At 35.3% G+C, this 17,376-nt stretch overlaps 1 protein-coding gene across 2 annotated transcripts in view; it reads right to left on the bottom strand.

Annotated features, from left to right (window-relative positions):
- The window catches only part of ITGA8 (integrin subunit alpha 8), a 111,049-nt gene that overhangs the window by 83,543 nt on the left and 10,130 nt on the right, over window positions 1-17,376 (bottom strand). The window contains exons 3-12 of one of the 2 annotated variants that reach the window (XM_079301706.1): window positions 15,753-15,853; window positions 13,704-13,827; window positions 12,194-12,255; window positions 11,211-11,256; window positions 10,151-10,276; window positions 8,992-9,036; window positions 7,504-7,547; window positions 6,477-6,533; window positions 6,233-6,285; window positions 664-869 (exon numbers count right to left, since the gene is read on the bottom strand). In XM_079301706.1, the coding sequence (XP_079157832.1) occupies window positions 664-869; window positions 6,233-6,285; window positions 6,477-6,533; window positions 7,504-7,547; window positions 8,992-9,036; window positions 10,151-10,276; window positions 11,211-11,256; window positions 12,194-12,255; window positions 13,704-13,827; window positions 15,753-15,853 (864 nt within the window). The remainder of the gene's footprint in view (window positions 1-663; window positions 870-6,232; window positions 6,286-6,476; window positions 6,534-7,503; window positions 7,548-8,991; window positions 9,037-10,150; window positions 10,277-11,210; window positions 11,257-12,193; window positions 12,256-13,703; window positions 13,828-15,752; window positions 15,854-17,376) is intronic. The other variant, XM_079301705.1, reaches the window with a different exon arrangement.

The raw sequence follows: 17,376 nt of genomic DNA, 5'->3' as shown, positions 1-17,376 counted from the left end.
CAAGATGCTACTGACCATGTCTAGGAGGCTAACTCTAGGTGTTCAAAGCATCCCAGCTTTCTCAGGCAATCAAGCAGTTAGTTTAGTTGTTCTGTTTGCCTGAATGTAGGCTGCCAGTTAATTTACATGAACATTATATTGTGTGCATGCTCAAGTGCTATGAGCATTTGAGAAAGAATCCATTATGCACCTGTTTTTTTAAGTTCTTAAGTACCAGTGGAAGGCTGACTCCAAAATAGTATTTCTGTACTTGTCAAATTCTTTCATTGTTGACAAAATGCTCCATGTACTGAGTCTCATTAGATTATCAAACTCTTCCAAGCATTTGAGGAGAGAAGAACTCTCAAGTTCTTGGAAGCTTTCAAAAGAAAGAAACATCTTAACCAAGTAATTGAATGTAAATTATAGTTATAAAACAAAAGGTATTTTTACTCAAATTAACATACTAATATTTAGTAAAAAATCACACTGTAGTCAATATGACTGCCCTCTTATCAGTCAGCTTTTCATGATTTGGGTCTCAAGAACAGTTTCATTAGCATAAATTCTCATTAATTTCATACATGTTAAAAAGCCTTTTCTAGCACAGCATAGACATGGTATTAGCTGCTTAGGCATTTGCAATTCCAGAGTTAGAGATATACTAGATTACACACAAATTACCATTATATCCATCTTGATTGAGGTCTCCAAGGTGTGTGATTGCACTGCCAAATCTACCAAACACTTCAGTGCCTGTCAGAATTTGTGCATCTTTGAAGAGGAATGCACTTTCTTGCAGGTACAGATAAACTTGCCCAACTTCTTTAGGCTTGCTCTCAAATTCTCGCTCCATAAAAAGAGGGGCACCGACTAGGATATCATCTAAACTGGAACAAAAAAAACCACAGTGTCACTGAGAAACTGAGTATAAACAATACAGTTTATAAATTTGCTAAACAGGAAGCTGATAATTATCATACAGTCAGACTAATTGAGTTAAGTAGGGACTTCTGGAGTCCTAGTCCAAACACTTGGTCAAAGCATGGTCAGTTAGGGAAGACTGTCCACAGCTATACTTAGTCCAGTTTTGAATATCTCCATGGATGGAAACTCCACAACCTCTCTGGACAACAACTACCACTGTCTGATGATACCATCAAGCCAAAATGTTTCTTTATAGGTTTAACTGAAATTTCTTTTACTTCAATTCATGCCCACAAAAGACACTGAAAACTTACACTTTGCAATTGATGATGCTGAAGTCAAGAATCTTGAGTGAATCTGTATCACTAGAACAAATTCTGTAGATCTGTTCTAACAGTGCCAGCAAGAGACCAATTGTAGTATAAAATCTAGTTTTTGCAACTTATGCAGCAGTAAGTGATCAAAAGAAAAAACCCTGCCACTTTACAACAGATTTTTGAGTAACATAATGAAACAGAAGTAGATCAATTAATAGAGAATGACTCATCATTTCTTCAAAGAGAAACTGGGAAATGCAAAGCTCTATTTCTGAAAACATTTCTGTTCAATACTAGGTGCACAAGTAGTTGCAGTGCTTGTATAATTTTCTGTACTGAGTATTAAAGAGAAAGGACATAATCAAATCATAAAAATAAGATGCTTAGAAGGAAAAGTCTTCCTGTCCATTATGCTACTTCAAGAAGAATCAGTAAAAAAACATAGACCAATCAAAGCATATTTTGCATGCTGTTGTTCTAAAGAGTTGTGTTTCAAAACATGTTACCAACATTTATTTAGAGGGAATAAAAAGATTCTTTTGTGATCTGGGAAGAATAAAAACAAGTGTGATTGACAGACTCATAAAAATCAGAAATATTCTTAATGAATTATTCTGAGATATGAAATGATAGTATCAGATTAACTGCTGAAGGTTGCTCAAGGCCATAAAGTAAAATAATTTGCATTATATTCAGTGGACATTGATCATCTGTATTAAGGAAATCTGTTACTGCAAATAACTAGGACTACTTGGTCCCAGAATATTTAATTTGGAAAACATATTCTTTTTCTCTAATACAAACATTTTTTTCAAACTTTCTATTTTCAATTCATCCTATTTCCAATATGAGGCTTTACCTATAAGCAAACCAAACAGTAAAGTTGCTCTACATTGTTTTTCCAAATCCTGATAGGAAGAAAAATCTATATGAATCAGCAGTAGCTCAGCTACTATTTCAACACTGATGTACACTATGATTCTAAGATACACACTGTAGAATTTAGCACAAAATATTTCATATAGAAAAAAATACATTGTAGAACTTATATATTCCATAAGTTGTGACAAAATACTTCTGGGAATGTTATTTTTCTACTAAATTTTATAGTATGTTTCCATAAAGGAAAGTGTACTTTCAAATGTCAGGTCACTTTGGTACAGCTGTCCTATTTTTTTACGTTAGATTTTACCCTATGGCATAAATAATTAAAAAAGAAGGGAAGCAGATGCTGACTTGCTATCAAAGGTGGGATTTTCCTTTTGCACTAAGCATTAAAATTCTTCCTCTACTAATGGCAGATATTTGTGGTTGGGACAGAATGTCAGATGAAATGGTTGCAATGAAACAATAGCAACAACAAAAACAAATCATGAATGCTCTTTTAAATATAAGTTATTTAACATATGCCATGTAGTGAAAGCATTACACAGCAGCACTAACATCAATTACTGTTTTAGTACCTCACAGTCCAGATTTTCCCAATACATTGGGACCTCAGAGAGTTAAGTGCTATAGAAACCATGAAATAAAAGATGAGCTTGGATCCCTTGAATATTTTACAAGGGAGCGATTATAAGTCTAAAGGAAGACTTTTTTAGAGATGATAAGGAACCAAATCACTGAGAGTCAGAAAGCTCTCAGTACATTGATATAAAATAAATAGATACCCAGATACCTTCAAAGCCCTGGTCCATTAGAGCAATAACAAGAGTGCCTAAAAAGGTGAAAAGAGAGAGATAGACTACTGTGTACTAAAACTCTCTAAGCAGAAGCCTAACCCAGAACACAAGATTCACCAGGTGATGTGAGGACAACATCCCAGCTAGAAGTTCACAGTGCTGGGTTATTTTTCTCGTAAAATTTCAACTTTGCTTAAATAAATGGCAATGACTGCATGAACAGTCCAGGGAGAAGGGACCAGAATCTGCTAGCTAAGATAGCTCATCTTCTGATGTACTGAGGGACAGGTGGAAAGAAGGCAGTCATCTAATACACTGTCCCATTTCTCAAATGGTTATGGGCAGCAGAGCCACCCACCCACAGCACTTGGTTTGCCTTCCCTCCAGGTCTTCATATATACTGCCCCACCAAGGTGTTCCTTTCCTCACCCTCCTAATTTTTCCCCTTTCTCGTTTCTCTCTTCAGAGCTGAGCTCTGTAGATCAAAGCACACTGCTTCAGCAAGTCCTCTACAAGGGGATACCCTCCCTGAGGCAATTTTAGAGGTTTGGGATGAGATTTTGGGTTTTTTGTGCTGTCAGAGCAGTGTACTAGAAAGCAAGGATTTGTCAGTTACCCAACTCTCTCTGACACTCTTTTACTTTCTTCTGGTTCCTCTTCAAGTGGGTAAAATAAGCAAACAATTGCTGCTTGCCATACTTTATACTCAGTTCTGCCTCCCAGCTTCTACAATTTAATTATTTAGATAATGAGGGGTCACAGGGGCGTGGGGGTGTGTGTACTTGCTGGGTTCTAAGTGCCTATGTGATTAGTATTATGCATTTTTGTTGGTGAAAGGATATTTCAATTGGCCTTTTAAATTCTAGGAGTTTGTATTTACAAAATTGAGAGTTCTGGGTCAAATTCAGTTTGATGTGATTACCTTTAAAAAGCCATATGAACAAATAAAAGCAAAAGCCCCTGGACAGTAATATTAAACCATGAAATGCAGTTCAGTGTGCAGTGGTATTTTGAACTGGTTCATTAGATGTCATTATTGCACTAAGATGCCAGAGTTAACATAAATACATATTAATTTTTGCACCAACACAGAAAAGTAACCAGTCAGTATTATGTCCCTTCTGATTAAAAAAAAATCTTTAAAAAGCACAAAGCTGAACACCTGCTGAGACTGTGTGCCATTCTTTTGTATCCTGCAGAGTAATAAAAAGCAGAAATATGGGAAATGTCAAGAGGTCAAAGTATGACTACAGAAAGCTTTGATATAGGCCAAATAAAAAAAACCAGTAAACAGTTTATTTCACTGTTTTTATTGGACTGATTCAACCTAAATTGAAAGTGTTCTTTTTTTCTCTCTCTACTAGGAATGTAGCCTGTAAGTTGATGGCAAAACTTGATTTGTTAAGTTTCTTTGTGGATTTCTCATTATTAGCAATAGGCAACTCAAGGGTAGCTCAAACAGTACCCTCAATTTCTCTGCTCTGCCTACAGTCCTGATATAATGCAGATAAAAACTGCATGAGTCACTTTGGAACACCCAAATTCTGGGCCAGGTCTACAGAGCTTTTTTTCCTAAGATGAGCCTAATCTTCGAGCCATATCATGAGTCTTATTACATAAAAGCACCATTCCTAATAATCTTGTATTATTTTTTTCAGCAAAAACTTAATCAGGTTTCTCATACTGATAAACCACCACTACCTCTTTATTTTTAACTGAATAAAATGGCTAAGTGAATTTGAAGTGTTAATTTCCCTTTTGCTTTTTTTCCTCTTTTACTCTTCCTTTCAGATAAATATTTCTATTGATTATATGTGTAAACCAGCAAAGACAGACTACATATCTAATCAGACATGTTTATCAAGTAGAGCTTTTTGTGTTTTGTTTACTGTGGGATGTTTGGATCTCAGGAAGAGTCTTTAGATTTCTTTTAAGATATAGACTGGGAGACCACACAGGCCTCAACAGCAGTTTGATTATATTATTGACATAAACTGTGGTTTTAGAGGTACACAAAAAGTATGAGACCTGCCAAGTAACTCTACAGTTAACAGGAAATAACCTGCACAGGAAATTGTTTGGTTCAATGAGAAGTTAAATAATAAGTTCCCTGGAAATCTATTGAGTGTCTATTGCACCTTAGATTAATGTTTCTCCACCCTTTCACATTTGTAATGCATCAGTAGGACTAAATTAAATCTGATTCTGTATATTATAAAACCAGAAATTTTCAAAAGCTGTGATGTTATGACAAAATTTAATCTCAGAAACTTGGAAAGATTTTAGTATTATGAAGCCACCATGGAAACTGCTGAAGCTTCTGTTCTGTTGTTGTTTTGTTTTGCAACTGCAATAACACTTTACCACCTTGTTACTATTCTCTTGTAAAACTCAGTCTTTAAAGGATTGCTACTCACTGATGAGAAACAGTGACTTAGCCCAGAAAAATTATTTTATGCACTATGTTTAAGTACCTAATGAGAAATTATCACAAGAAAAAAAATATGATGCAGAAACACCTGACACATTTTGCATAAGCAAGAATACAGTACATCTCTAAATATTGTCCTGGTTCATCCTTGTGCAGACTTCCAAGCCTCTGAGTTTCAGGGATCTTTATCTCCTTGCTAGATAACTACTATAAATGTTCTCTTACTAAAGTCCACTTCTTCTAAAATATTTCATCAGATTTTGCACAACTTAAAATTTAACAAGGGTTTTGTTCAATAGAACCTGAAACCCTCAAGTATCTTTGGGATATGATCCCCAAGTATCACAACCCTGGGAGTGGAGCATCATTATCCCTTCTGACACACACAGTGTCTGCCATAACAACAATGGGACACAGATACTTGCTGGTCCTCAGGATGATAAAAATGGGTGACCAACCAGCAGGTGCTGGAATGAGGAAAGAAGAGCTGATGACATTAGGAGGCTTTTAAAATTGAGACGTGAAGCTATAGATGAGATTTTTCTGTATGTGAGAATGGGAGAGTGAACTTCTGACTTTCACCTATCTCTTCCCTGTGGTAGCTAATGCTGTTTATTCACTGTTTTTCTACCTGGGTCTGTTTCCTAGGACTCTTCACTCCTCTGACACACTGCTTTGAATAAATATTCGGGAAGATAAACTCACCCAAACTATGCCTGCAAATACTCATGCCACTGGGACCACACAAAGATAAGTCTATGTGAACAATTAAAATTAGAGAAGCAGACAAGCCAAGAGAGCATTTTGAGGTATGAAGTACCTGAAAACCTACATTTATAAATAAATAAATTGCTTCTATTAATGTTCATTGGAGCTGAATATATTTTGTAACCTACCCATCATTGTTAACATCAGATACTGCAACTGTGTACCCAAAATAGGACGCCATCTGAAAATAAAAAACAACAGACTTTCATATTCAATATAAAATGTAAAGTTTATTACTAATAATTCCTCTTTGTTTTTATGGCCATTATAACAAAAAAAAATTTATATATATTTCATATATTCTTGAAATATATTAAGGAAACTAGATGCTCTAGAGATACAATATTTCATCACATAGTTGCTTGACATTACCTGCTCACCAGTGAAGTTCTGGATAAAGGTCAAGTCAGAAGAATTAATAATTGAGACCTGGCAACAGAAGAATAAGGAAAGTTTCAAGCATACATGAAGATGCTACAGCATGACATCACTGCAAATGAATTTGACACACTGAAAGATGGTTCAAGTGACCATGAAAATACAGTTCTTTTACTTTCTCACCACAGTTTTTCCTGTATGGTCTTGAACAAATAGTTAAAATTTCATGAACCCTTAGGTTCCCCATGACAGAAATAGGGAAAAGTATTTTCCTTTCTTGCTGAACACTGAACAATATCAAATCACAGACTATCAACTAATCAGTGACTAAGCATGAAAACATGAACTCAAAGAAGTATACATAGATATATAAATATATATATGCACACCTTTTTACTAAAAAAAATTTAAAAGCAAGTCCCAGAGACACAAAGAACTTGGGGTCCACAAAACTAGAGAATATGTCTATGGTGTGATCTCTTTTCCCAGTCATGTTACTTGTGGAATATTTTTCCTACAAATCAGAAGCTGTATCCACAATATATTGTATTTTGTTTTCTCCCTTCACTTCTAACTGTGTATCATGACTCTACACCTGGATTACAGTGTTTGCACTTACAGCACTGAAAGTAAACACTGGTTATGTATAATCTGAACTCTGACTCCTCTGCACTGTGGACACAGCATTGCACAAAAATACGCTAACCTATGGGTGAGCTTAGGTCTGATAACACTGGGTGGGTATAGGGATACTAGCCAGACTCAGAGCATGTAATTGTAATTGTGCTTGTCTGTTGAGAACAGACTTCAGAAGGGACTAAACGCTTACCACTCAAAACTCAAACCAGTAAAGGCATTTCAACCCAGCCAGATAAGCCTGAGGGTGAAAGTCAGTGGCAGTTTTCTCTGATTTGAAAGTTTTGTATGCAAGAGACAGAAAAGAAAATGTAACATTTAACCTTACAAATAGCTTCATTGTGTTCTCATTATAAAAATTATAAAATTAAGGTCCAGTACATACATAGCCAAAGTTCTGTGCTCCCCTTGGGACTCCAGCAACCAGCTCTGAAAGGATAAATGATCACCAGTGAATGGGTTTTGCAATCTGCGTTGTGCACGCAACATGTATCTCACACCACTTAAAACTTCCTTGATATATATGTCAAATCCCTTAGGATTTTAATTTGTGATCTGTATCAGAAAGACCTCTAAATCACTTCAAGCCATTATTTCATAAGACTATAGCATTCATTCAGTTTATTTACTTGCACAAAACATTACACTCTGACTTTTGAATATACCCATCCATTGAATCTCTTTCTGTCTAGCATTGATTAGCATGGCACAGTATAATTAGGTTCTTCCTACAATTTAGCTTGCTACCTGACAGCTGTGTATTGATGGAATGAGAATTAGTTATGGCATCATATACTGCAGCACAGAAGCTAAATAGAACTGTCCTTACAAAAACTTAATTTCTTTTTGCCTACCAAGAGTTTATCTCATCCATTATTTTGCTTGATGCCATGTAAGTGCTTGACAAATTCTGCAAAGTCTATCTAAAAGCATTACAAGGAAATTTTTGTGAGTGGCATTGAAGGGATCCACTGAATAAAAATATTAAACATTAGACCCAGCTGCCTTCTAGGAGTAATTATGCTAAATGGTGAGATATTAAACTACCAGCAGAAAAAATGAGTAAAAAAAGAAGGAAAAAGCTAAGTCCCAGCCTGCAGTCTTGTGGTCTAAACCTTCCCTCATTAGGATATTCACATCAGAAGACAGCAAGCAGGAACTTCAGGTAACAGAGCACTTCAGCCACCTGCTTGTACTGATGTAGCCTTCCTCTGTTCCTCACTGAGATCATATACTCCACTCTGATTGAATGTGTTTGCTCAAGGGGAAATAGAAGTACTAAGGAAGGCCTGAACATGACACAGGATAAAACTTTAGTCAGCCAACTATGCAATATTTTTGTGCCAGTCATTCACATGATGCACTGATTCAAAAATCATCCACTATAAAACTTTGAGTATGCATTAAAAAAGCAGCCAAAAATGTAGCCCTCCACTACCAGGGAAGTACACTCTTTTTACACATTATAGTGTTTGGCTCAAAACTGTGTGGTTTTTTATTTATTTTTTGAATCCTTCATAATGCAGGACAGTCAACTTTAACTTCAGAGGGATTAAGCAGCAGCAGTTTTGGAGCACTGGGTTTACTTGTAGAAATGTACTGTGCCCCTGTTGGCTTTGTGAATCTGGACTACACAGTTGCTCATCCCCTCAGAGAGTCACCCCTCACGGAATTCAAATTTTTGTGTTACTTTAATTCTGTTCTGTTATAATGTCTAAGGAAATAATTGTCTCTGAGAATACTGAGTACAGATAGCTTAAGTCTCATCAGTGTTTCAAATGTATAATAGGTATGTTCCTGTGTAGAGGTCCAAAACAAGGAATTTAGTAAGCGCATGGCCATATGGTTTTCATTCAAGTACATAGGTGCTTACCTTGTTCAGAATCCCCAGTAAATTCCCCAGCAGCCACTGAGTATCCTGTTTAAAGATAAATTTTAAAAAAGCACCAACCGGATAAACAATTTCTTTAAAAAAAAAATGCAAACACCATCAGATTTGACTGTTCAATGGATCTGCCAGAGGCAAGTTTTCTAATATTTTTTTTAAACTGTGTGAAGAACAGGAAAACTGTGTATCACACTACTGTGACTAAATTAGTGGTAGATCTGAATATATAAGAAATTGATCCCTTTTCTCAAAAAATGAGCTTCTAAATCAATAATATTTACTAATTCATCTGAAAAAACTCCTAATAGCTATTGACATAATTCAGGTCTTCATTATTGTACTGCAATGTGTGAGTGTCCTGGCTGACCTTTATATGGAAAACTGATTTCCAAAGATGCAGTAAAGTACCTCCTGGAGTTTTAGTAAACCTGCGAGATAGTTACTACTGTCACAGTAAACAAAGACACTTGGATTGTATCAGGGACTTTAATCTCCAACCTATGGGCAACTGTGCAAGGACACACCTTCAATTTCCTCTGAATCTTTTCTATAAATGTGTGAAGAGAAATCTGCCTTACATGCAGAGACATGTGAGTATCGAGAACATTTTTAGAGATCAGTACAAATAAAAACTAGAAAAGGAGCATTTTTTCTATTAATTACAGAGCATCTTCAAATTTACTTTTGTTATTACTTACTTCAATTGTATCTTTTAAATATTGTTGAGAATAAACTGGGCATTTATGCAGAACTGTACAAAATACCACAGAACTGAATTTGAATTTATCTAATAAAAGCTGAAATTGTCTTTAATTACATTAAGTTCAATCAATCATCTTGCAATGAAAAAAAAAACATAAATGGGAAAATTTTGTATTTCTGCTTGATTATTTAAGATCAAATAGTAAGAACCCTAACAAGGCATTTAAGATCTCAACCTTCAAACCCTGTTGCTGTGCATAATTTTAAGAATGTTAATAATCTTGCTGATTATTAAAAACTATTGATTTGCTGTTGTGCTTAAGGCAAAACATATCCAAATCCTCTCACAATTGGGACAATAGTAATGTAGGGCTTGTTTCCCTATTTATGTAAGACTCATCCTTTTAGAACATATTGCTAACTCATACAGAACTCAGCTTACCCATGTAATTGTCATCATATGAGGGTGGTGCCACTCCTGTTTGCTTCTCTCGTGCCAGTTTCCTCAGAATATCCTTGAAGGAATAATTTGCAATGATGTCCGCAACACTTGCAGTGATGACCTGACCTGGATTCAAACAGCTTCATAAATGAAAGGGTCCTAAAGGAGGGCCAGATTCTATAAAACAGGGCTAGCAGAACACCAGAACAGAGCAAAGAAGACACTAATAGAGCACAGATGCAAAGAGTAGTTAATTCTCTCAAACTGTCTTCATTATTACCTTGGAAGTTTTAAATCAATAAAACAAGGCACTGAATCTCTATTGAAGCATTACAAAAACACCTCCAGACCCATTTTAATGTACTAATTCAAACTAAAGTCACTGCACTGTACAAATGTAATAGACCAATGAAAGCAATTTCTAAATGGAGAATGCAAAGCTATGAATTCCCTACAATCATTAGATCTTCTTTAAAAAAAAGCAAAAACACACATCAAAGAGGCTGACAGTGGGCAAGCAGGTAGGCAGAGGCTGGGAATCAGCTACATCATTCATATAAGAACAGGTTAAAACAAAAGTAACCTTCTAATCCTTTACAGAAACAACTTCAGGGTTTAACTACACGAGAAACTACATCTTGGAACCCACAGTGATGTCACAAATAAACTAAAAATACATGTAGACAGCTATAAAAGGTTGTTTTAAGAATTAATAGTAAGAAATTTTTTTAAAGTAGTACATTTTCTCTACAAATATTAGCAATTTTTAAACCTGCACTATTTCTAGGGTAAAATTCAACTTATTAATTAAATGACAAATATACTAAAATGCCAACATAAACATAGTTATTTACATTTGTTTAACTTCCTATTCAACCTACATCCTGGGTTTTAATAGCTTATTTTTAGGCTCAGTTGCTTGTTAAGCAATTCTTTTGATTTACATTTGTTGAAAATAAGATCAGAGAGTTATCTCAAAATGACAAAACAGTGGAAATCTAGTACAACAATGCTTTCTGCTTCACTTCTTAGATCCAGTTAACCAGCCAGATGAACATACCTTGCCAATAAAAACTACCGGGCCCGCCTACTATCAGGTCTCCATTCTACAAAAAGCAGAATTAAATAAAATTACACAACAAAAGAACACAGCAAAATTAAGTATGCATGGGAAAAAAAGCAATTTAAATTACCAAAATAATACCAGAATAATGATAAAGGAGAACAGTCATGTTCAAGGAAAGGATGTAGGTGCATGGGTGTGTAGGAAAATCCACAATTTAAAAAAAGTTAAAATCACTCTATGCATCTGCACTTGAATGTAAGCCATTTATTTTACCATTAACATAACATTTCAGAAATTGCTGCTTATTTGTAACAAAACAAAGTTAACAGAAAAGAGGCTGCTCACATGAAATGACAGTGATATTTTATAGAGAATTATGCAATGCAGCTGCAGAATGCCCAAAACACTGACAATTGCCATTATCAGGCCCTGGTGCTGTAATAATGGCCCAGAAAACAACAATCATGCTAAGTTTATCCTTTCTCCCAGAATATAATTTCTGGACCCTCTTGGCACTTAGAGAAAATCTAGATCTTTCACTTAAGTACTCTCACTCTCACATGAGAATGCTTTTACTCAATGACTAGTCTGCCACCTAAAGCATTCTGATATAGGCTATTTTAACTTTTTAAAACTAGTTGGTGCCTGCCCCATTGCTTCCTGAAAGTCAAGTAAAGTATTTTAAGTGGGACAGACTGAAAAGCACATAGAAGTTTCTGCCTAATTATCTGTTAAAATAGACTGAGACAGACAGGAATGCTTCAAAGAGATAAACAGGTGTTGATTGGGTATTTATTTTAATTAATGAAACAAGAAAGTTTGAAGCTTGAAAAGGAGGAAAGAATTTGCAATAACTTCACAAAACTTTCCATTTCCAACAGCATGGAGATAAACTCATGATCACTGAGACAGCACTTGAACCCTGCAGATATAGCACAATAATGTTTAGTCAGAATACTTCAGAATCAGAATCTCACCTTATAAAAATCTAAGCTGAAACCTGCTTGACAAAAGCCTTGTCCTTCAGGATCTGCATTGCCTGCAATTATGAAGATAGAAGTTTTTTATTGATTTTACAGTGCATGTGGAAGATAACACAGATATACCTAGAGCTGTAACTCTATGAAATGCAGTACTGACAACATATGTGAAAATATGGGTTTTTTTGTTTTGGAAGAGGCAGAGCAAATCAAGACCTTCTATGAGACCCTGATCATGCAGTCTCTTGAGAAGATTTTAAAAAATAGGACCTGCTACTTGGGACTCTCTCCTCCCACTGCCACGAAAAGACCCTGAAACAAGTATCAGGGATTCAGTTTTAATTTAGCTGGAGATAAAAAAGAAAAAAATTCAACAATATTGTGGTATGCCCATCAGAGTCTGATCTGTCATAAATACAAAAATAAAGATTTACGAAGGTGCTCTCAAAAAACCTGGATGCAGTGTAAGGGTCAGAATGGATACACAGAAAAACAACTTTTGTGCTTCTGACTACTTTTATTTTTATTCTCCAAATTCTTATATAATTGTGCAAAATGTGTTGGCATGCATCTTATGGCAATTCTGTGTGTGCTAGTGCCAGAAGACTGCAGGATTGCAAAACTGAGAGTAAGAATGGCCACTTGAACTCTCTCTTCAAATGACATAAGCTTTTGTTGAAGCCCCAGTGAGACATCAGTAAATATATAAACCAGATCTTAAGGTCACCCCTTCTTTCAGATTCAGCTTCTTTCTGTACCTGTGCATGCAGAGACAAGGATAAGACTTTAAAAGGAAGACACAACAGAACACTGTTTAAAGCCTTACTGCAATAGGCATAGAATGCTGAACCAGATGAATGACTGAGAATAACCTAATGTGTGGTATTTTCTGAGTCTTCTAGGTAGCTGAACCTGGTTTCAAATATGCATGGGGTTTATCCCTATTCCTCTAGAATCAAGGCCCAGAGATGGCTACCATGTCCTCAGAACAGCATGGAGAAGAGTGTGGAACAGCAGTGCTAATGTGCATGGCTTTCTTCCATGCTGAAAGTTCTTTACAAGTGAGCTCTTGTGGATGATATTAGCATGAGTGATGATACAGGCTTGTGTGTTTCTATGCAGGGTCTGAGCTTCAAATTGTGACCTTGTGATGAGACATTTGTACTCAGCATAAGTATGAATAATTGGTTTAATATGCTGTCTGGTTCTTATCTAGATCTGTTTGCTGTGTTTTAAAGCCACAAAAATTGAACCAATTATAGTTCATTACTATAACCGCACACACTTAATTTACTTAGTTTCTCCTCTTTCAATTAATTATACAACTAAGCATCCAATTTTAGGCACATAGTTTAATGCTACTTTTTCTTTATGTCCTCATTCAGTGCAATAACACCATATAGTAACCATCATTCAACCAAGACCTGATGGTGTGAAGACTGAAAGAATGAAAACACTGAGTGCAAAATCAATTCCTCCAACACAGACTGTTCATACTAATACTTACTGTTGCGACAAGGTGAATATTCAGCATAGGCACTGAAGTTCTGAATTGCTACATAGCAGGTGCCAACAGGGTCCTTCTCAGGACTGTCTTTTAGGGTTCTCCAATGATACAAAGGAGCACAAGCCTATAAAAACAGGCACACAAAACAGAAAACACACATACTGTCTGTCACATACTCTCACATCTGGAAAATACAGTTTTTAATAGGCTGTGTACCAGGATTCTCTCTTGTGTTGTATCGTTCATACAGCAATGATCACAAGATACTGATTGAAGAAAACGCAGGACCACTGCTTCATATAATTTCATTATAACCTGAAAAGCACATTGATGTTTCACTTATAGTCCTTGGCAGGTGAAATCTGTCAGGGACTACAAGTCACATTTAAGCCACATTACAAATACCCTTTTAAGTCTGCTTCACAAGTAATATGTGTGCTCTATTACTGCTCATATATATGTGGCTGAAGGCAATCCCAGTTCTGTCCTGATATGTCCTAAGATAATGGGCAGAGCAGCAGAACTGACTCCTCTTAGCAGGAGGTTTGTCAGAGGGTTGTCATATGGCCAATCACAATCATCAGAGTGTCTGCCTCTTTATAACCCCCTGGTTAAAATCTTCATAGACAGGATACAGCTATAAGGCATTCAGTCTGAGCGTATTGTTTTTTGCTAAGGAAGTTTTGCCTAGATATTTAATCTTCCATGGTATTACAAACACAACAAAGATAAAAGATACACAACTTGTGAAGAGAGAAGCAGTGTCTTTTTTGAAGATAGTATGAGTCCTGTGAGGGTGATTTTAGGTCCATTTGACATTAAGTCAAATGGATTGAAACAAGAACAATATAATCATAAATACTGACTTCATGCAGTTTACTATTAAATCTGTAGCTTAAAAAACAAGCTCCTAACAGTTTGATGACATTTCCTTTTTCTCTTAGCCTACAAAGCTTAACAGACAAAACTTTCCAGCTTTTAACTTTCCAGAGTTACCCCAAATAAATGAAGTTTGGTCAGTACAGACACAGCACATCTGTTGGAGATGAGTTTTTCTACTCACTTGATTTACATTTCAGAAATGATGGTAAAGAAGTATTTTATTTCAATTTGTGAATTGTTTAGTAGAGTACAGAAAATGAAAAATGTTCATCTATTTTTGGATTTTTTTATAATTTTTATGTTTACTTAGCTCTGTAACCAAATACTTTGATGTTCTACTCATTACCTGTTTCATTTCAAAATCCTTCTGTAGGTTAACCACAAGGGATACAATATAAGGAAAAGCATTTTCTTTCAATACTTCCTCCCTTATGACTACTTTCAAAGTAGTAATTGGAAGCTTTAATCAATCCCAAGGTAACTTTTTGTTTAGCAATTGTAAAAACTAGCAAAGCTAATGACCAAACCAATTATTCCTATCACAATTACTTCAGTGTTGTTTTTAATGTAAACCTTAATGCTATTGGAAATATAAATTGTTGTGTATAAGCAGCATCACCAGCACTTACTAGGCATTAAAAATATCTGCCCACTGCTGGGCCTCTATCAATACAGGTAAAATGTTCAGTCAAACTGGAAAACAGATACTGCATTTTGATAGCCATCTTGATTTGGGAGTTTGTTTATCAGCTGATTTTTATTAGGTTTTTTTTGCAGTTATTTCACCAAGACTATGACATAGCTGTTCAAAACAATGCAAATGTGACAAAAGAGGTGTTTTCCTAACTGAGCATCAACAGGTTTTCTTGGCTTTCAAAACATTTCATTACATTCAAATACATGCAATTTCATTACATTCAATGTTTAACATTCCAAATATATCTTCATCATACCAAACACATTATAGCATACAGCTATCAGTTCCTGTGTAGCTCTGAAATATGTCTATTATCTGTTAAAAAATATCATTCACTTCCACAACAATATGACATTCTGCTGTTTTCTAATCAGTTATTTCCATAATGTACACATAGAAAGCTATTAAACATACACATTTGAGACAAATAAACATTATATCCAAATGAATATAAAATGCATAAGACTTACCACAACTTTTTCTTTATGAGCTTTGACTGTTGCCCCAAACCACTGATTTGTCTTAAATTCAATAGGTTCCCTGGTGCCATTGACTTTAATTTTCCTGTTGTCTGACAAAGAAAGAAGCACTATGTTGACAGTTTATTTTTAACATAAGAGAACAGATTAAAGAATATATTACATTGTATGCACTTGTCATCATCCAACCCATTCAACAGGAAATTGACTTATTATCAGTTAACCTTTTCACTAGTCAGCAAAATCACCTTAAATTCCCACATGAAAATTCAAAATAATAACACTTAAACTTTCGAAAAAAATACACAGGACTGGAATAAGAAATGTTTTGCCCTGCCATAAAAAAACCAACCAACCAACAAACAAAAAAAGAGAATAAAAGAAAAAAGTTTAGTTGTAATTTGTGATGAAGAATGAATAAGAGTCAACAAAAATAAGTGAAAAACCCTAAAAAGTTTTCTCAGATGTGGTAGAAACTTTCCATGTAAAAAGCATGTTCTATAATTAGATTTTGTCAAACAAATGACATTTCTCAGCATGCTTATTCAAAGACCAACACTACAGATAGCAAAGGACTTAGTTTTTAACAGAATTACATGTGTACACACTGTCACAAGAGACAGCTTCCTAATGTTCCTTTATATACACTCTTGCAGATGTCAGCATAAGAGAAGCCATCTGGGCAAAGATTCAAGCCAATTATAATGCATTTCAGGTTTTAATAAAAAGCAGACATCCCTTCTCTTCACCCTCAGTTCTCTGAAGTAAACTGATTTCCCATATGTTCATGAGCTGTGCTCTTCCCTTACCAGTCATTCCTAATGAACTTTTCAATTTATACATAAGCAGGGCATTACTCCTACCCCCTTGTATCTGCATTCCCTTATGTTTGTTTCTGGTTCCTATCAGAAGGGATTTCAGAAGAATCAATTCTTTTTAGTCACTCTAAGTGAAAATAAAACCACATACTGTATACCTTGGATGTTAAAAAAAAAAGTAGTGTCAGACCATATTCTAAGGATTTACATGCATTTTTAAATAACTGAGAAAAAAATACAGCCATTTCATTTTTTCACAACATTTTAAAAAGTCAACACTCCTTGGGATTTGCCCAGCAGGAATACAGGAGATACCTGAATGTTTTCTAGGATGTTAGCTCACCACTGATTCAGCTTATGGTAACCACATAAATATTATAAACTGAATTAGAAAGAAAAAATGCATCACACTTGGAGAACAAGTTTCTCTATCTCTGTATTTTTTCCTAATAAACATGAAGGAAAGATGAACTAGAATGAATCTTTTGAAGTCTGAAAGTCTCTATGGAAACAACTTCCTTCATAAAAGTACTTGCTTCTGTGATGCACCAATTACAGCAGCCACCGTAGAAGTTTATGCTTAGAGAGATAAATTTCAGGAATATTTAGCTCTTTAAAAATTCAGGAAGTATAATTTAAAATTACTCAAAAAATTAGTTTTAAAAATACATTTTTTTGGAGTTAGGCCTAAACTTGTGTGGATGGGAGAGACAGTGTATTTGACACACTGCATGGTAGGCGCTGCCAGCTCCTACCTAGCTGTTGGCAACACTACTTCTGATTATTTTTTCCAGTGA

The sequence above is a fragment of the Erithacus rubecula genome (assembly GCF_903797595.1).
Source record: "Erithacus rubecula genome assembly, chromosome: 3".
Taxonomy (NCBI): domain Eukaryota; kingdom Metazoa; phylum Chordata; class Aves; order Passeriformes; family Muscicapidae; genus Erithacus; species Erithacus rubecula.
This window is presented reverse-complemented; position numbering and strand designations above follow the sequence as displayed.